Source organism: Nannospalax galili, unplaced genomic scaffold, assembly GCF_000622305.1.
Source record: "Nannospalax galili isolate Female #2095 unplaced genomic scaffold, S.galili_v1.0 scaffold4172, whole genome shotgun sequence".
Lineage (NCBI taxonomy): Eukaryota > Metazoa > Chordata > Mammalia > Rodentia > Spalacidae > Nannospalax > Nannospalax galili.
In genome coordinates this window covers 44,972-64,797 of record NW_008331835.1, presented here as the reverse complement: position 1 = coordinate 64,797, position 19,826 = coordinate 44,972, and the positions used below count along the sequence as shown (strand labels likewise).

The following is a 19,826-nucleotide window of genomic DNA, read 5'->3' as shown; positions in this document are numbered from 1 at the left end:
GGAGTTGGAGGGGAACTGGGAAGAATGGATACAATGTAGACTATACTCATGGGCGGTATTCACAAAAATACAAAAATTAAACAAAACACAATTTAACTTAGGGGAAAAAAAAATGGACCCCTGGGATAAATAGAAATACTGGTCAACTGTTCTCTTGCTCCTGAGGTCAGATCAGTGCTGACAGGAGGGGAATCTTTCAGAGACCGCCTGTGCCCAGAGCAAGTCCAACAGCAGCAAAAGCTGGGATGTCCGGTCTATCCAGGGAGAAGGCAGCAGGCTCCCTGGGAAGCTGGTGGTAAATAGCTGGAGATGCGTCTCTATAGGCAGGTGTGTGGGCTTGATTCCCCATAACTGAATGTTTGTGGCAGTGAAGGCTTCTTTTGTGAGTACAGGCAGGGGAGACCAGATGCCCCAGTTACTCACCTCAGGGCCCCATAGCACCAGCATGTGTGTGGTGCATAGAGGAGGTGACTCATGAGTTTATCCTAGACCCCATCCTCCATCCATAGAGCCAGTCTGTCTCTACCCAACACAGTGACCACTACAGTCAGAACCACAGACTGAAATGAACCAGTAAGCCAGAGGGACTGCTTTAATTGAGATCACAGAACGTCATACAGATCTGACCATCTTGCGTCCCACCAGGGAGAAAAGTCCTTCATTGTTGGCTATGGTGGAAGAATAATTTTGAGAGATCACCTCAAACCGCTCGATGCTGTAGCCAGCCTCTTCCACGGCAGCTTGCACGGCTTCCTTGCCCAGGGAGAGGCTGGAGAACCTCTGCTCACCAATCATGTAGTAGCTGCTCTTCAGGGCATCCAGGATCACCAGGAAGCCCCTGGGCTTGAGAAGGCTGCCCATGTTCCTGAGGGCAGTGCAGTAGGTGGAGAGGTCAGGGCAGGCAGCATCCAGACACAGTGTGCTGAGCAGGCAGTCAGCAGGGGGCAGGGGCACTCCACCCAGAGGCTGGCTCTGAGTCACATCGCACTTCAACACCTGCTTGACTGCCTGCCTCAACTTCTCCTCCTTCTCGGGTCCCTTGATTCTGAAAAACATACACCACCCAGCACTGCTTACTGTTTTACACACAGGGGCTCCAGGCTCCAGATCTCTTTGGTCAGGGCTGAGGATGGCAGTATGGTCCACACTGTGGTCCTTAAGGTCATCCCTATGTGGTATCTACATTTCACCCTATTGTCTCTGAGCTGGGTTCAATCTATAATGAAGCTAATAACAATACATCCTGTCCCTTCTGAACTGAACTGTGCTACATGTTATTAGCACATGTTATTCCTCTTCCACTAATTCATTATTAGTATTGCATACTTGTTAATTATTATTCCTGTCCTTGCCCCCTTTGCCAAAGTGCAAGGTGGTGGCTATTTTACCCTCACATACCAAGTATTAATTAAGTGCTGAACATTATCTTTACAATAGTTGCCTATTAAGGAGGAGATAGGGTCCTGTGCCATAGACATGTTTAGAAACTGTTGATTTAGGGACTGATATGTGGCTTAGTTAGTAGAGTGTTTTCCCAGTATGCAAAAAACCCTGGGTTCAATCCCCAACATTCCATCAACTAGGTGTGGTGGCTCACACTTGCAATCCCAGCACTAGGGAGGCAGAGTCAGGAGGATCAGAAGTTCAGGGTTGTCTATGGCCACATAATGAGTTTAGGGCCAGCCTGGGATGAATAAAACTTCATGAGACTCTAGTTCAAGCCCCCTCCAAAAAAACAGACCTCCCTGCTGGCCAGCATCTTGTGGCTGTGGCCAGGGCTAGGACCAATCCCTTTTCTGCTCCCAAGAATACCATAGCCAGAAGTCTATTTTCTGACAGAGATCATTCTCTTGGTAGCCTTGTCAGGAATCCTGTCTCTTTCTGTCAAGTCAGTAGGGGTTTCAGTTAATCAATAGAGAGAAAGCAAGAACAGGACATGGGATGGTGTATCCTGAAGCTATAGTTTGCACCTAAAATGTCATTTAAAGGCTGTTGTGTTAGGCTTGCTCCCCAGCTAGGTGCACTTGAGGGGTACTGGAGCCATTAGGAGGTGGGGCTTAGTGAGTGGCCACTGAGGACATGCCCTCAAAGGCGACTGTGGAGCCCTCGTCTCTTCTCTTTCACGTGGCCATGAGGTTTTGCTCTACCACGTGCTGCCACCATGATGCCATGCCATAGTCCTAAAAGTACATGAAACCGTGAGCCAAAATAAATCCTTCTCTTTATAAATTGGTTATCTTAGGTATCAGTTATAGAAAGGGAAAGCTGACTAGCACATATGGATCCTGTTTGAGTCTGTTAGGGGAAAAAGGAACCAAAAGTAAATGACACATTGAGGACACGAGAGACATTGGAGAGAAGAACCAGAAAAAGGAGAAATAGCAGAAAACCGGAGGGGAAGGGAAGAAGGTATGAGTGTGTGTGAGGCACCCAGGGCCCCAAGCCCCATAGGAGGCCTGATCACTGGTGGAACCCTGTGAGGATGTTGATCAACAAAGCACCAGGGCACATACCCAGCACAGTTCAATGTCTGATACGGACTCCAAGAGGTGGCCATTTGAGGGCAAGACTCCATGGAGCCAGCAGAGGGTGGTTCAGCATCAGCCAAGAGAGCATGGCTTCCATCAGGACAACTTTTGGTCATGAGGAAAAGTCAGTGTATTAGATTTGCTTCTCAGTAGAATGACTTGAGATGGTGGAAGTTATTTGTGAGCATCCTGTCAAGTATTTAGTTAAAAATCTTAACCATAGCACACAATCAGTTTGTTGCAAACACCCTTTCTGTTTGCTGTAACTTTTCATTTAAGAAGCTTAATTATAAGCATGGGAAAAGATAGTATCAGTGACCATTAGAGAAACACACCAAAACCATGAGATGATACCTCATGTCTACTGGGGTAGCTATTATGAAAAAGAAAGATGGTCACAAGTGTCGGCAAGGAATTTGTGTACACTGATGGTGAGAATTTAAAATAGTCCAGCTGCTTTGGAAAACAGTCTGGAAATCCCTCAACAAGTTAACCTTATAAAGGGAGGGCAAGACGGTTCAGAGACTAAATGCACTTGTTACCAAGTGTTGGTGACCTGAGTTGGATCCCCACATAGTAGAAGGAAGGAGAGAACCAACTCCTGCAGTTGGTCTTCTGCCCTCCACATGCAGCATGACATGCAGAGAGAGAGAGAGAGAGAGACTAATATAAATAACTTAAGGAGACACCTGAAGTCCTTGGAAAATCAAGAGGAAACAATATCTCCGAGAGAGAGAGAGAGAGAGAGAGAGAGAGAGAGAGAGAGAGAGAGAGAAATACACAAATATATAAATGTAATAAAAATTTTAAGGTAAGTTAAACATAAAGTTTCTATGTTTCCATTCCTAGGTATATGCCCCAAAGAAACAAAAACATATATCCACACAAAAACTTGTATGTCTCTAAGTGGTACAGAACAATCTTAATATTCATCAGCTTATAAATACATAACTCAGATGTGGAGCATATGTACCATGAGCATATGATTTGTCAACAATGAATTCAGATACATGCTATAACATGGATGGTCCTCAAAGTGTTATACCAAGCAAAAGAAGCCAGAACCCAAAGTGCACATATTAATGAGAGTCCTCTTACATACAGTGTCCAGGAAAGCTTGAGAGGCTGAACATAGGCCAGAGATTGTCAGAGGCTGAGGGATTTGGCTGGGGATAAGGGGTGAGGAGTCAGGTTGACTGCCAATGGGCACAGGGTTTCTTTGGGGAGTTATGAAAATATTCTAAAATTAATTGTGATGATATTTCACAACTCTGTGAGTAGACTAAAAAAACCACTGGATCACACACATCTATCTTAATAAGCTGTTCTGTTTAAAAAGGAGGCAACCAGACATGGTGGCATACATCTATAATCCTAGCACTCAGGAGATTGAAGGCGACTGTGAGTTCAAGGTCAGCTAGAGCTATGTAGCAAGACCCTGGAGAAGAGAAGAGAGAAGGGAGGAGAGAGAGAAAGAGAGAGACAGAAGCAGAAAGAGACAGATTGGGGAAAAAAGAGGGAGAGAGAAAAGAGAGACACTTAACAAGGTGTTATCAGGAAATTCGAACCAAGCACTATACTGGTGTCTACACAGAGAATAAAAATGACCCTTGATTAGGTCTACCTGCTCCTTTATCAAGTATGACAATGGTAACAGAGCAACCACTTTGCTCTGATTTGTCTTAGATTTTTCTTGTTTAACATTGAAGTCTCCCATGCTGGGTTCCCCTTGCAGCCCTGAACAAAATAAAACAGTTATCAACCTAAAGGTAGGAAAGCCAGTTCCAAGGCTGCCACCCAAACCTTGCTAGAACATGGATAATTTGATAGAATGTTAAGAATAAGAAATAATAATTAATACAGAAGTCTGCGAGAAACAGATTTGAGTACGTAAAGAATGTAGAACAGAGAAATTGGAATAACATGTCTGCACATGTTGATACCTGAAGCATATAGGAAAGGCTAAGGAAATACAACATGGCATTCTTTTGGATGTGTTTAAAAATGTCCAGGTTGGGAACACTGTGAGAATGTGTATTTAAGTGATCACGTCAGAAGCAGAGTGGACCTCTGTGCCCTTTTGTGTATTAAGCTATTTTAAAGACACAAATTACCACAGAACTAGTACTTGCCAGTTAGACGATGATGGAAATTGTTCCCAAAGTGTGAAGCCCACTGTGAAATCTCGAAAGCGCACAGGGAATGTGCCAATTTAAGAAGGAGAATTTGTACCTGCTTGTCCTTGGACGCATAGCAAACACTGGTGAACTCCGTTGCCAAAGCAGCTGTGTAAAGATTACTCCTCAGGGGCTTCTCTGGGCCTGTGGGTTACACCTGCTGGGAAATGGACTCCTGAAGACCCAGGCAATTACCACTCAGCCTCACGTTTAGCTCAAGGGGTAGGTGATAAACACACCAGAACAGCATGGAACTGGTTTACAGAAAGCTCACTATGGTGTAGCCATTTCTCTCCTTCAGATATCAACCCTTTCAAATGAACCAGTGTGCAAAGGAGGCGGCTCTTTCTTCTGTATGTATGTTGTCTCCAAAAGTCTGAGGAATGTGGGAGGGAAGGAAAGAAAACGAAAGGAGGACTCCTGGCAGGAACCTTTTGTGAGAATGTCTTCCAATACCCAGTAATGATCTTGAGATTCTTCCTACCCTTCGAGGCAAGGCAGGTGGTGAATCAGAATCCCCCAACAGGCTGTTTCCATTACACTCACCTGCTCCAAGCCCCATCCCTAGAGGCTCCTGAAAGCCCCCCTGTGACAGAACCATCAACACATCTCAGGAATATAAAGGCTGGGTACTGAGAATCGACCCCAGTCCTGTGCAAGAGCAGTAAGCACCAGTGCTCTTAACTGCTGAGCTAGCTCTCTGCCCCAAGATCCTGTGATTCTGAGAAAGAAATATCTATATACTTAAAAAAAATTTATTTTATGTGTGAGTGTTTTGCCTGCATGTATGTAAGTGCACATATGTTGTTCACTGTCTACAGAGGCCAGAAGAGGGTCTCATATCCTCTAGAACTAGAGTTACAGATAGTTGTTAGCTGCCATGGAAGTGCTGGGATCTGAACCTAGGTCCTCTGCAAGAGCAGCCAGTGATCTTAACCACTGACCCATCTCTCCAGCCCCTAATACACTGTTTTAAATCTTAATGATCCACAGATGCTTGTAACAGAGGCATTCCACTGGCTTGGCACAGTTGTGGAACAGTGTACCAACTTTTGTTGGCTGTAATTTTTTGTGATTTGTTTTTGTTTCATTTTTGTTGTTCTTTTTGTTTTGGGTTTGTTGTTGTTGTTTTGTTTTGTTTTTGAGATAATCTTGCTGACCTGGAATTCACTCTGTATCCCAGGCTGGCCTTGAACTTGTGATAATCTTCCTGCCTCTGGCTTCTGGGTGCTGGGATGCGCTAGACGTGTGCCACCATGTCCAACCCTTACCAACATCTTTAAAATCTGTAGATCTTTGTGTGGGGATTGGTTTCAGGAATAATACCCCCTCCCTCTCCCAGGCACCAGCTCTCTCCTCTCAGGTACGCTGAGGTTCAATGGAGCCACTGCTCTCTACAGAGAGCTTGGAGAGTGCACCAGCAGCTCACTTCTTCCCACCCACGTGTCCCGTGGGCCGCTCTGCTCTAGAGCCAGCACCTCTCTCAATGTCATGGTCACCTCAGCAAATCTCATGAAAGTGCTGCCTTCAGTTCTGCACAGACACTGGGGCCTAGTCTGCATTCTAACACGGCCCCACCCCACACGGTGTCGAAGCTGCCAATTGGGAAACCACAAGCTAAAGCAATTATTTTTCCAAATTCCAGGAGCCAGGGGCTAATTCATGGTATTCTAGGCAATCTTACGGGAGAAGCTTATTTTTCTCTGCTCATAACACAGCTGGAGTTATAGTTATATTACTATCTCGGTGTTTGACTCTCTTGTTAAATGAGTAGCATGCGACAAGAGTTTGATACTGATGTCTTGCAACTTTCAGACAGTCGTGAAAATGAGTGATTTTTAAATATATGCATAGCACTCACAAAGAAGAGAAAGGAAGCAGTCCGTTCATAATGCCCTCTGGCTGCCATCAGCACAAGAAATAGCTTCCGGTAAGGAACAAACAATCAGGGGAAATGGGTTGTAGGTTGATAGAGGTACTCAAAGATGAGAGAGACAGAAGTTGAATGGCAACACTATCTCCTCAAAATAGTTGAAGTCACAGGATCTGGCTTGAGGATAAGGAAGGGGTTGCCTTTCGCCAAAAGTACAGTTCTTCATCCTACAAAGCGAGGGGGAAGGAGGGGCATCTTAAGAGTCAGTTGTCCTGAACTGAAGATTCTGGTGGAAGCTAAGAATGTTTTTAGCATCCTGCTAGATTTAAGGACTCGATTTTGAATGAGATGGAAAGTTGTGCTGGGTGTGGATAGTGGGTACAGCTCCCAGAACCTCCTTGACACCAGCTTTTGATTTTTAGAAAGGTATGCAATCTAACAATGGAGAACTTCTATTTAATAAACTCGGCCTTGAAATTATATCAATCCTGGTAAATTTATTTGCTTAATAAGTTTTGGTGGTGTCCAAACCCTCACAGTTAATTGTATCAATTTCATCCTGTGGAATCATGCACTTAATAGAAAAAGAGAAGGGCAAAGTCACTTTCATTTGAAGAACATCTTCACTCTACCTGAATGTGTAAAATTCTAAGTAAGGGGTTTAGAGGTTAAACTGACATATGAAAGTAACTTCCCAATTTGTTACTAAATACCAAGAAAATGGGACAATATTTAAACTGTATTATTCAAGTATCACATATACAAAAATGTATTCCCATATGTGTATGGACTAGAAAATAAGAAAAAGTATTTAGAGATCTGTTGAGTTGGCTGAGATATGAATCAGGATTAGAAATTGGTAACTAGAAAAAAGTCACACAAAATAAGCGTGAAATATGTCCAAATAATGGTAAATGTGATTACAGATCAAAAGCAAATGTTCTGACTGATCTTGAAAAAAATATATATATATACAATACTTTATTCTCTTTTGAGTTTTACAGTGCTGGGAATCAAACTCAGGGTTTCATACATATACATGCTAGGCAAGTACTCTACCACTGAGCCACATCCCCAATCCTAAAGATAATGCTTTATTGTATTTAAACATAATATTTGAACTTTAATTATATCTTAATAATAAATACTGGGAAGAAAGATGCCAGAGGACTTCAGGTCTCAAAAATTATTCCTGGGCTGGGGATATAATTCCCATGCTTAGCATGCACAAGGCCCCAGGTTTAATCCCCAGTACTCCAAATAATAAAAATAGTTATAATTATAAAATTGGTCCTAATATTAGAAAAATAGTTGGTTATCACCTGACATTGATAAATTGAGAAAATGTTTTTAGTATATCTATATTATAGAGAATAGGAAAAGAATTTGTTAGGTGAAGAAAAGCGGCCAGATAAAAGCCTATATCTGCAGAAAGAAATGAGCACCAGAGAGGACAGATATATAAGACAGACAGACAGAGAGAGATATAGTATAGATGGATAGATGATAGAATAGAACAGAACAAAACAGAACAGAACAAAATAGATGGATAGGGATGGATGGATAGAATAGAATAGATGGATAGATAGAGATGGATGGAGAGACAGATTGACAGATGTACTACTAGTCTTAGCTACTTCTTTAGACAGAATACTCTAGACTTGGGTGGCTTAAAGGGAGGCTGAAAATCCAAGATAAAAGTAAGTACCAATGCAGCTGGGTTCTGGTGAAGAAGAGGACACTTAACAATCACAGATCCCTGGTTTCTCCATGAAAGAGATGGACATTTCTCTGGAATTCCACGTTATAATTTATAAGAACACCAATTGCACACATGAGGGCTCCATACTCGTGACCTGATTATCTCCAAAAGTTATACTTCCAATGCTATCACATTGGGGGGTTAGGATTTCTTTTTGTGCTTTTAAAAAAGTCTGTGTGTGTGTGTGTGTGTGTGTGTGTGTGTGTGTGTGTGTGTAAAACAAAAATAATCAAAGAAGAGGACAAGAAACTGAAAGGGAGCAGGGGGCTTAGAAGGAGTTGGAGGGGGACTGGGAGGAGTGGAAATCATGCAAATACAACACTCATGCATGAAATTCTCAAAAAAAAAGAAACGTAAACAGGGTGTGGTGGCTCACGCCTTTAATGCCAGCACGCAGCACGCAGGTGGATCTCTGTGAGATGGAGGCAGGTCTGGTCTACATAGTGAATTCCAGGCCAGCTGGGGCTACAGGAGACTCTGTCTCAAAAATGGCTAAAACTAAATATTTTTTTAAAGTTTTAAAATTAAAGAAGTTGTATAAAAATCTAATAAAAAGAGAGAGAACTAGGACATTAAGTGGAGGTTAGGGAGGTGGGGTGGATCTGGGGAATGTGGGGGGAGGAGTGAATATAATCAAAATGCATTATATGAAATACTGAAAAATTAATAAAAATATGATTAAAAAATAAGGTGGAAGGCCAGGTGTGGTGATGTACAACTTTTATCTCATTCAAGAGGCAAAGGCAGGCAAATCTCTAAGAGTTCAAGGCCAGCCTGGTCTACATAGTGAATGCCAAGTCAGCCAAGGCTACACAGTGAGACCCTGTCTCAATTAATAATAATAATAATAATAATAATATCAACAACAATAATGTGGAGAGCAGAAAAAGAAGATGAATAAAGTTGACTTTTAGCCTCAGACGCACACACAGGTGAGCACAAACACACACACAGATGCACACACTTGCATACACACACAAATTTTAAAAGTTAATAATACAATTGTCAAGTAATCTTGAAGAGAATGAAGTTAGAGGGCATGTGCTACTTGATTTCAGGACTTCCTGTGCCTGGTAAGAGATAAAAGAACAATGTAAACCCAGGGAAAGCGACCAGCCCTGGATGAGAGTAAAAATGTTAGTTGGGAACAAAATGCTCCCTTTTTATTCAGATGGCTATTTTGTAAGAGTTGTGCTAGCCAGGTATGGTGTTGTACACACTTGGGAAGACAGTCAGGAGAACCATTACAAGTTCCAGGCCAGCCTGGGGCTATAGAGTGAGTTGTAGGCCAGCCTGAGCTACATAGCCAAGACCCTATCTCAAACAAAACAAGAATTACATCACTAATGAGTTGCTTGGTAACACATTTGACAATCCATATTCATTACCAATAAGATAATAGATCAAAAATATGTGAGAAAATGAATATAAACTTCAGAAAACTCCTAGTAACCTTGAGAGGAAATAAGCCAGAATTCAGCAGATTATTAAAAGAAAACGGGAGACTAAAGAAGTGGGAGACTAAAGAAGTTGGAGACTTTAAAGTTAGTTTCCTCAGGGAAACTGGCTCTTGGGAATAAAAAACTGCCAAGTAGATAGGACCGAAATGTAAGTACAACTATAGAGAAATGATGAAGCCTCCTCTTCAGGAGAGACCCCAAACAGGAATATTCCTTGGGCATGTGTAAAATTTTCACAACTGATGCTGCCCCCTGAGGTCCAGGACTGTTACCTTAATTCCACATGTTGTTCAAGTTCAAGAGCACGGAATCATCTTTGACACTTCCTCGTCCTCATTCCACACAGCCACTCATTATTAATTACTATGCATTCCAGCTTAAATCTTTAAAAAAATATTTTTAATTTTTATTTTATGTTTATGAATGTATTGCCTGCATGTGTGTAAGTGCACCCATGTTGTGCAGCGCCCCTGGAGGTCCGAAGAAGGCATCAGATTCCCCTGGAACTGGAGTTATGTTACGGACGACTGTCAGTCACCATATGGGTGCTGGGAATCAAACCTGGGTTCTCTGCAAGAGCAGCCAGTGCTCTTAACTGCTGAGTCATCTCTCCAGCCCCTTAAAAGAAATCTTAAAACAGTCTTCATCACCACAGTCCAGGCCAACATGATCTCTCCCCTGAATTTAAATGACCCCTCCATTCCACATCTCTTCTCTCCTTCTAAATCTCCCCAACTCATTCTCCACACAGCAGTGAGAGAGTTTGTAAATATACATTTTATTACATTACTCCCCTTTCTGAACCTTCCTGATGCTCTAGTCCCAATAGTGGACTATCTGAAATATAAATTAAAAGAAATCAATCCTATTTACAATAGCTATAATGAATAAATAAGTAAATAATCTAGCAATAAGTCTATCTAAATCAAGTCAATGCTCTGTATAAAACACTGATGAAGAAAATTGGTGCAGGCACCAAAAAATGGAAATATATCCATGTTCATAGATTGGAAGACTCATTATCATTAAACTGTCCATACCATCCAAAGAAATCCACATAGGTGATATAATTCCTATTAAACTATTAATAACAGAGATAGAAAAAAAAATCTTAAGATTTATATGCAGCCACACACACCCAAAAATCCAAATAGCAAAAAGAAAAAAGAAGGAAACATTACACTATGTCACTTAAAAAACAAAACAAAACAAAAAAACAAAACCAAAATAAGCTGTAGACTCCAAAATACCATGGTATTGCCATAAAACCACATATAACAATGGAACAGAATACACAGCCTAGCATGAAATTCATGGATCTGTAGCCAACTGGTTTTCAACAAAGGTGCTAAGAGCACACATTGGACAACGTACAGTCTTTAAATAAACGATGCTGGGGAAATCGGGCATCCATGCACAGAAGAATGAATCTCTCACTAGTTACAAGCACTGTGAAATGCATTGAAGACTTAAATGCAGACCTGAAAGTAAGAAATGCTAGAAGAAAGCAAAGGTCATATTTCAGGACATTACAATGATGTCAAGCGATTTTTCCTGGGGAGATGTGAGCAATCATCTAGTCACACTTTGTAGGACTTCAGTGACAGGTCAAAGAAGTCGTCCATCCAAGTCCACCTTGAAGAACCGTGAGTTTATTGGGCTCACTTACAGGACTATAGGTGAGGGGTTATTTATAGGAATGTAGGAACCTCCAAATAGCCTCATCACTGAAAAGTCACCCCAACACGGGTGACGACCTTCTGAAAGCAGCGTAGATGGAGGGCCCTCTTTAGTTAACATTCCACCTCCTCCATGGTCCAACCAGCGCCTCCTAGGACTACACAACTGGGGCCGAATTCATGCAGCTGGCAGGAGAGTGTGGGGGAAGCCATGACTGGAATCTTCTCATGACCCAACCCATCTGCTTCTTGAGGGTCTCTTGCGGGATGTCATAGCTGCTCTGATGAAGATAACAACCATATTACGTACAAAGGACTGGGTTCCGTGACAAAGAGGGAAGGATTCCTTAGATAAGACCTCAAAGCACAGAAGACAAGACGAAAGAAGACAAATGGAATTATATAACACTGAAAAGCTTCTGCACAGTCAAGGGAACAATCACCAAAGTGAACAAGCTACAGAACGGAAGAAAGCATTTATAAATGGTCTATCTGGCAAAGGCGTTAATGGTCAGAATAAATACACTGAATAGAAAATTGAAAATTGAAAATAATCCAATTTAAATGGACCTGGACCTAAATAGTCATTTACCAAAAGTCAACAGGATATAACAAATATTCAGCATTACCTTTCATCAGGGAAATACAAATCAAGCAATGATTTAAAAAGTAACTCGGGGGCTGTAGAGATGGCTCAGCGTTAGAGCATGGCTGCTCTTGCAGAGAACCCAGGTTTGATTCCCAGCACCCACATGACAGCTAACAACCGTCCATTGACTCAACTTCAGGGAATCTGACGCCTTCTTCTGACCTCGGCAGGTATTGCATGACATGGGTGCACTTACACACATGTAGGCAATACACTCATACACATAAAAAAAAAATGATAAAAAGTAACTTGGCTGGGATGTGGCTCAGTGGTACAGCATTTGCCTAGTAGGTACAAGGCTCTGAGTTCAATCCTCAGAACTGAAAATACACAAAATGACAACACATGCTGACAAAGATATAGGAAGAAGAGAACTCTTACTGAGAAAATGTAAATTAATACAGCCATTTTGGAAACTAGCATAGACATTCCTCAAGACATAAGAGAAGATCTACCCAGCAGCCTCACTCCTGGGTATGATGGCAGAAGACAACTATGTACTTTGTGTTTCACATGCTAGGAGAAAGGATTTTGATGGTTTCTATTATAGCATAAAGAAATGACAAGTGGCTGCTCTTGCAGAGGACCCAGGCTCAGTTCTCAGCACCCACATGGCAGCTAACAATCATCTGCAACTCTAGTTTCAAGGGGCTCTGATGCCCCCTTCTGGCCTCTGTGGGCATTACATGCACAAGTGCACTTACATATATGCTGGCAAAACACTCATACACACAAAATAAAAATAATAAAATATTTTTTAAAAAGAAAGAAAAGAAATGGCAAGTGTTGGAAGTGAGCAATGCATTTAACTTGATTTGAATATCAGATGATCTATCAAAACATGGCACCTTGTTAATATGTATAATTTTTGTTTTTATGATGTATCTGTGAAAATAATCTTAATAAAATACTCATATGTTCCCATTGTGAGTGAAAAGACAAGACAAAGAAAGACTGATGTACAATGTGCAACATGCACAGCACATAGGAAAGGGGAGAAATGCAGGGAAAGATGGGTGGGGGCGGGGCGTATGAGAGAGAAATCACATGAAAATTAAATCACAGATAAAGGGGAAGAGACAGGAAAGGACATAAGCCATCTTAAAAGCTATGAGAGCATAGGAAAAGATAAAGGAAAGCACAGCAGGATACAAGAAGCAGCAGTTGTGGGCAGCTGCATTCCAAAGGTAGGAAAGCGTGTGCTTTTTCTTTTTTCTTCCTGTTATTGGTAGTAGGCAAAGAAGAGTGCGGAATCTTTGTGTAAGTCTTGCAACAAGGCCTGGATGTCCCGGGGACTAAGGGTCAGCTGGGCGAGAGACCGGACAACGGAGAGCCATCAACGAAAGATGGGTCTAAATAGGCAATAGAAGGACTGCGCCTCCTCTGTCCAGTACAGCATTGCCAAGGTCCTGTGCCAGGCAAAATCAATAATCTAAGCAAGATTCATTTGCATCAATCTATTTAGAGATGTAAAGTAGAAGATTTTGATCATTAGCTGTGATTATGTAAACTCAAATTGTGTGTGTGTGTGTGTGTGTGTGTGTGTGTGTGTGTGTTGTATATGGAGGGGGAGCCTCTGACTGCATGTATGGAGACCAGGGACTGATATCAAGTGTCTTCCTCTATCACTCTCCACTTTGTTTTTTTGAGACTGGGTCTCTCACTGAATCTGGAGCTCACCATTCCAGCTGGACTGACAGGCCAGGGAGCCCCTGGAATCTGTCTCTCTGCACCACCAACACCAGGGTTACAGGCACACACTACCACACCTTTTACCTGAGTGTTGGGGATCTGAACTCACGGTCTTATGTCCATGACAAGCACTTTACCCACTGATCCAACCTCCCAGCTCCAATTTTATGGATGGTGGGTAATGAATTCTTTTCACAAAATTGCTTCATGTTGCTTCTATTTAAAAACCCTGGTCAGCATTTTGCTGTTTCTGGTAATATCAGGATTAGACACACTCTCGGTCAAGGCCTTTGTGTTGGGGTGGCTAATGGTCAAATGGTACCCAGGCTCTCCTGAACCCTCACTCTCCATTTGGAGTACCCTTTGGCCTCTTTCTAATTCCTTTGTTTTTCTCAACTAGATTCTTAGGGCAATTCCTCGTTTAGAGAAACCAACTATTCCTCAGGCTCCTTTAGAAATCCAAAGAGCAGATACCAGTCGCTCTACCTGTTTCCTTCAAGATCACACACATAGGTGACCACTGGAGACCAGTCAAAGGCCCCTGGCTCCTTCTTCAGCCATTTCTGCAACTCCTGAAGGTTCTGGTCTGTGTAGTCAGTGGCAATGATTTCCCTGAAGGACTCACAGGCAGAGAGAAGTTGGTAGATGGTGGGACCAGAGCCAATGTCGATCAGGAGGTCTCCTTTCACACCACCTGGTCCAGAGGAGGAAGAGATCAGGCATCATATACGGGTGGGCAGAACTGAAGTTACATTGTCTTCACAGGGATTGTGCTAGAAAAGCCCAAAGACATCCACACCACTCACCACTCTCCCTTGAAATTTTTTTAGCAAGATATCTTTTCATTTTTACATTCTCCATCCTCAGTCCCAAGTGCATCATATTTTGCTGGGCTATTTTAAGATCTGGGAGAGGGGACAAAATGATCTGCATCTGGTACACAGGCAATGTAAAAACTATTAAGAAATACTTTGATGGAAGTGTATTTTCTTTTGTTTAAAATTTGAGCTCAGGGACTAGAAAGATAACTCAGCAGTCAAAAACATTTAGTCCAAAATCATGAAGACCAGAGTTCTGATCCTAGCACCCCTATAACAATCCAGGCATCCCGCAAATGCCTATAATTCCATCTCTGAGGGGAACAGAGACTGGAAGATTACTGGAGCTTTCTGGCTTCTAGTCTAAGTCATGAACCCCAGGTTCAGGAAGAGACTCTGCCTTAGAGGAATAGATAGACAGTGATGGAAAAGGTCACCCAGTACCTTTTTCTGACCTCTGTGTGTGTACAGGTGCGCAACACAAGCACATCCACTCACACAGACACACAAATTAAAAATGTTAAAAACTGGATTTAAATAATGCCCCAAAGCATGTCATTCTTAAAATTTTGAGGGGTCTTTACCTCATGCATAGTCACAATATCCCTTTCAATAAGAATAGAATAAGAACTATACTCTCAATTTCTTCCTGTTTTGGGAATTTCACTCAGCACGCCAGCCTAGCTGAAACTATGTATCCCATGCTGACCTCGAACTCATGGAGCTTTGCCTCAGTCTCTTGAGTTTTGTGCCCCTACATCTGGATCTCTCAGACCCTCTAAAGTGGCCCATAAAATTGAATCACCCCTTCAAGCCACCTAGCAAATCACTATAGATTCAAGGGCAGCACTTAGGCCTTCTGGCTTCCCTTTTCATGGTCAGCTAAAAGACAATGGATACAAAAGAACGGTGTAAACTTTAAAGCAGCTAAGCCAACATTATTCTTATTAAACAAACTGGTGATGCCAAAAGGCTGTCCAACAATGATGAGCAGACACAAGCCCAGTCACCTGAGACTTGATATGACTCACAGAGAACCCTCCAGAAGACTAAAAGACAAACTTACCCAGGCAGAATATCTTAAAAAGGCTTTTCAGAAGGTGCTTCAGAATCTCATTTTCTGCACAGTGTCTGGACCCAAAGCTGTAATAGTTCTCCAGGTAATCCCGAGGATTAAAATGGCTTAGATAAGTATCCTTGGAGGTAAAGCCAGATTCCATCTTGTCTCGGTGCTATGCCACTGGCCCACTGCTCTCCTTCCCTTTCTCCTAGAAGCCAGGGAGTCGCCCTGCAGAATTGGTTTTCAGAGTCTTGGGCTAGCAGTCTTTCTTCTATCAACTTGGCCCATCCCGTAGAGACTGGTATTTGTTAAACACTAACTGTGAAATAGACCACAAGTGTTCTGGCTATTCCAGGAAGTGATGCAATTCCTGGAAAAGGGAGTTTAGGAGAAGAGGGGAGTAGCAGAGGGAGGGCCTCAAGCAGCAGGCAGCCCTCCGCCCTGTGGTAAACGTCAGCTGCAAAACTGCAGGCAGAAGAAATCACCCAGCTCCTCACAGAAATGGTTTAACTCTCAGAAGAAGCTCTAAGCTCAGAGAGCTGGGTCACCTCCAAACACCATTAGCATTTTTCTCATTCTGGCAGTGGTTCCTCCCCCCCAGAAAGAGTCATGAGGAATGTTTTCAATTCAAATATGTAAAAGAAATAAAAGAGAATGTAAGACAAGGAAATGTGCTCAGAGCTACAGAATGTTGGCTAAGGAAGGAATCTCAGATGAAGTCTGGAAAGAGTAATATTTAAAATTTTTTTTCAATTTTATGTGTGTGTTGCCTGCATATATGTAAGTACACCACATGCATGCAATGCCCATGGAGGCCAGAAGAGGGAGTAGGATGCCCTAGAACATGAGTACAGATGGTTGTTGTTTGCCATGTGTGCTGGGAACTGAATCCAGGTTCTTTGGAAGAGCAGTCAGAGCTCTTAAACACTGAACCATCTCCCTAGTCCTGGAATGAATAATTTTAAAAACATGGATAAGTGTCTTCTGGACACAGCATGGCCGTTACACTTATGAACTCACAGCAGCTATGGTTACCTGCACAAGGTCAAGCCAATGAGATCAGCCAACATTCCAGCAGGCAGCACTAATTGGACTCAGTGAGATTAAAAAAAAAAAAAAAAAAAAAAGGAGAGAGGGAAGACATGAATGTGGATGAGAGATGTATTAGGAGGTGTCAGAGGGGAATGGGAAGAGGGAGCTGGGGCCGGCATGGATGAAACTGTCAAGGAATAAATAAAAGATATTCTAAAAAATATATTTCAAAATAAATAAATAACAAAAATATGGTCAAGGGTTGGGGATATAATTCATTTGGTCGAATGCTTGTCTAACATGCATGAAGCCTTAGGCTTGATCTCCAGCACTGCATATATCTGACGTGGTTGTACATGCCTGTAGTCCCAGAACTCACGAGATAGAGGCAGGAGGCTCAGAAGTTCAAGTTCACCTTCAGGTGCATTACTAGTTGGAGGCCAGCCTGGGACATGTGAGACCTTCTTTCAAAAGAAACAAACAAAAAAATGCACGGAGAAGACTTTCTGTAGAGTCCCGACCATTCAACAAGGCTGAACTCTCAACTCCTCCATGACTTCCATCCAGCCCACTGCATGTGTAAATTCCCTGCCCTGCCACTGTTCAGCTACCCCAAGCCTTCCTTCTCCTTCCAGTGAATTCAAATCCTGACAGTTCTTCCAAACTAAACTTGAAACCTTGACTGCTTTAATTTCCATTTCTGGACTCACATTGCCCTTAGACTTCACCCCACCTAGCCAGACACTTGATTTTTGTGGATCATGCATTTGTCCCTGGTTTTGTCTGTTAATTTTTCTTCCAAAACTACTCTTTACAGATAGGCTAAACTAAATGTACAGCTCCCATAGACCAAGGGCTGTGGTTTAGGTCTTTATATTTTCTGCTCTATGTTATGGGTTGGCTCACCTGGTACCTGCACAAAATTAACCAACAGATGTCATTACTCCAGATATAATTGCAGTAAGTGTGCACCATGATTTAGCAAGGGCTCTTTGGTTACAAGCCACAGAAAATCACTCGAAGAATCCTCACAAAGGCTGGGCATGATGGTGCATACCTGTAATCCCAGCATTTAGGAAGCAGAGGCAGAAAGATGGTCCACAAGTTATACAGCAAGACCTTGTCTAAGGAACAAAACCAAAACCATCATTGGTAGGAGACTATAACAAAAAACAAATTACAGGGTATCTAACTGGGCCAAAACCCCTTAGACAGTTTAGTTATCTTTTCCTGTTTCTATTTTCTTCTGCCTGTCTTTGAGGGCGCTGGCTAAGGGCTTCTATTCTCTGCAAACCAGCATATTTTGCTCATCTACTCCTTGAGGCTCCATTCTGGTCCTTCCAAATGGTGGAGTCCACACTAGAACTCACTTAAGTCTCTGATTCTCCCCCTAAATGAAGTTGTTGAAGGAGATCCATGCGACATTGATACTGCCTCTTGCAGGAAGGTCAATGAGACAGGCACATGGTCTCATAGTGGATTCTCAAAAGTCAACCTGCAGACTTGAAGACATGTAGCCAAAGCAAGGTGTCTTTGTGACAGATCCCCAGGCTGTGCTGCAGTACTGCAGCCCCCTCCTGCATCTCCTGATTGCCCTGGAAGGAAAATGGAAGGAAGGAAGGAAGGAAGGAAGGAAGGAAGGAAGGAAGGAGGGAGGGAGGGAGGGAGGGAGGGAAGGAAGGCAGGCAGTTTCCATGTAGTCTGAAGCTTGGTTGACCGATAGCTGCTCATCCTGTTTTCTGCTAATAAAACACTCAGTTCATTATCCCAGTGATAAGCCCATGAGAAAACAGTTCTTCAAAAGATTGAAGTAACATGGCACACTCTCTGAATAAAAGCTATAGGATCCAGAGCTGCCAGATCACTCTGTTGCTAGGTATACTCATAAAACAGAAACTATGTACATTATCACTGCTTATAGTTACCAGTGGAAAGATGACTCATATTGATACATCTATGCCTAGTAACATGTCTAGTTCTCAAGGAATATGCCCCTTTTCTAAAAATTCCTTTGAAAGTCAATATATATGAGCAGTAGAAGAGTTTACTAGAATGCTAGACATAATTGGAAAGAGACTTTGAAAATTGGAAGACAGACTAAAAGAAATTATACAAAATGTAGAGTGAGAAAAAGAAATGGAGAAAAAGAAAGAGAAAGCTAAGAGTCAGAGTATGAAGTCACCTAATCTACTTCAAATTGGAATTGCAGATGCAAATAAGAAATAGACTGGATCAGAGTAGTGAAGGTAAGAATTCTCCAGAACCAGTGAAAAACACTGTATCAAATAGAGCCCAGCCAAGAGAGGGGAGCCAATCATTAATTTGAGTTGGAATTTTTTTTTAAATGATTGAGTTGTAGATTTAGTGGATAAAACTGTTTTTTTGTTTGTTTGTTTGGTTGGTTTTTTTTTTTCAAGCAGTTGTTTAGTTTTCTTTTTCTTTTTTTTAAATAAATAATTTATTGAGAATTTCATACATGCATATAAGGTGTTTTGATCAAATCCATGCCCATCTAACTCCCCTCTGACTCCTCCCATATCTCCCCATCACTTGTTTTCTGATAACTTCATGTACTCTTTCTTCTTCTTTGATTTATTTATTTTTATGGGGCTTTTGGCTACTCTAACAGTCCCACCTCTGAAGAAGTAACCCTAAAATCTTCTAAGGATTAGATACAAGCTCCCAAACACTTTCAACATTTTTGGCCTTTAGTATGTTGCTAAAAGGCCCAAGGATATTTTGACTTTTAGCCAAGAAACTGGCTACTTTTCTTTGAGGTCTTTTTACTGTAACTGCCTAACCAATTCCTACCTCCTATTCTTATCACAACTTCCTCTGAAGGGGTTACCCAAATTCCCAATAGGGAATAGGGACACAGACTGCTCTGGCTTCTTCCATGCTGAACAAGGACGCAGGGTGAGGCAATTGTAGTACCCCTTCAGTGGGTCTATCTGAAAGACTCCCAAATTGCATAACTCTTATCTATAAGGGGAAAAGAAAGTCCTTGAATCGTTAATAGGCGATGTGAAGAAGTAAAGACAAGAGTAATTAGCATTATAAGCTCTAGCCAGAGAACTAGAAAAAAGTCAGAACAGA

The 19,826-nt window shown here is 42.0% G+C and overlaps 1 protein-coding gene across 2 annotated transcripts; it reads right to left on the bottom strand.

Moving 5' to 3' along the window:
• Nucleotides 1-561: 561 nt before the first annotated feature.
• Nnmt (nicotinamide N-methyltransferase) lies at nt 562-16,057 on the bottom strand. 2 transcript variants are annotated; one of them, XM_029560572.1, is made up of 3 exons: nt 15,705-16,057; nt 14,307-14,514; nt 562-1,069 (listed from the first exon to the last, which is right to left on the bottom strand). In XM_029560572.1, the coding sequence occupies exons 1-3, from the start codon at nt 15,856-15,858 to the stop codon at nt 613-615; spliced, it is 819 nt and encodes a 272-aa protein (XP_029416432.1). In that variant the 5' UTR covers nt 15,859-16,057; the 3' UTR covers nt 562-612. The 2 variants fall into 2 exon arrangements, with proteins under 2 accessions (XP_029416432.1, XP_008825213.1); XM_008826991.3 differs by having other exon boundaries at nt 562-1,045; nt 15,705-16,047.
• Between the last annotated feature and the right edge of the window lie 3,769 nt (nt 16,058-19,826).

Bases quoted from the DNA above. Each gene is read 5' to 3' on its own strand.
- Nnmt (XM_029560572.1), bottom strand. From the start codon at position 15,858: ATGGAATCTGGCTTTACCTCCAAGGATACTTATCTAAGCCATTTTAAT. The intron at 14,515-15,704 runs GTAAGTTTGTCT...CCTCTGGACCAG, and splicing joins TTTTAAGATATTCTGCCTGG to GTGGTGTGAAAGGAGACCTC. The intron at 1,070-14,306 runs GTAGAGCGACTG...AACAGTAAGCAG, and splicing joins TGTGATCTTGAAGGAAACAG to TGCTGGGTGGTGTATGTTTT.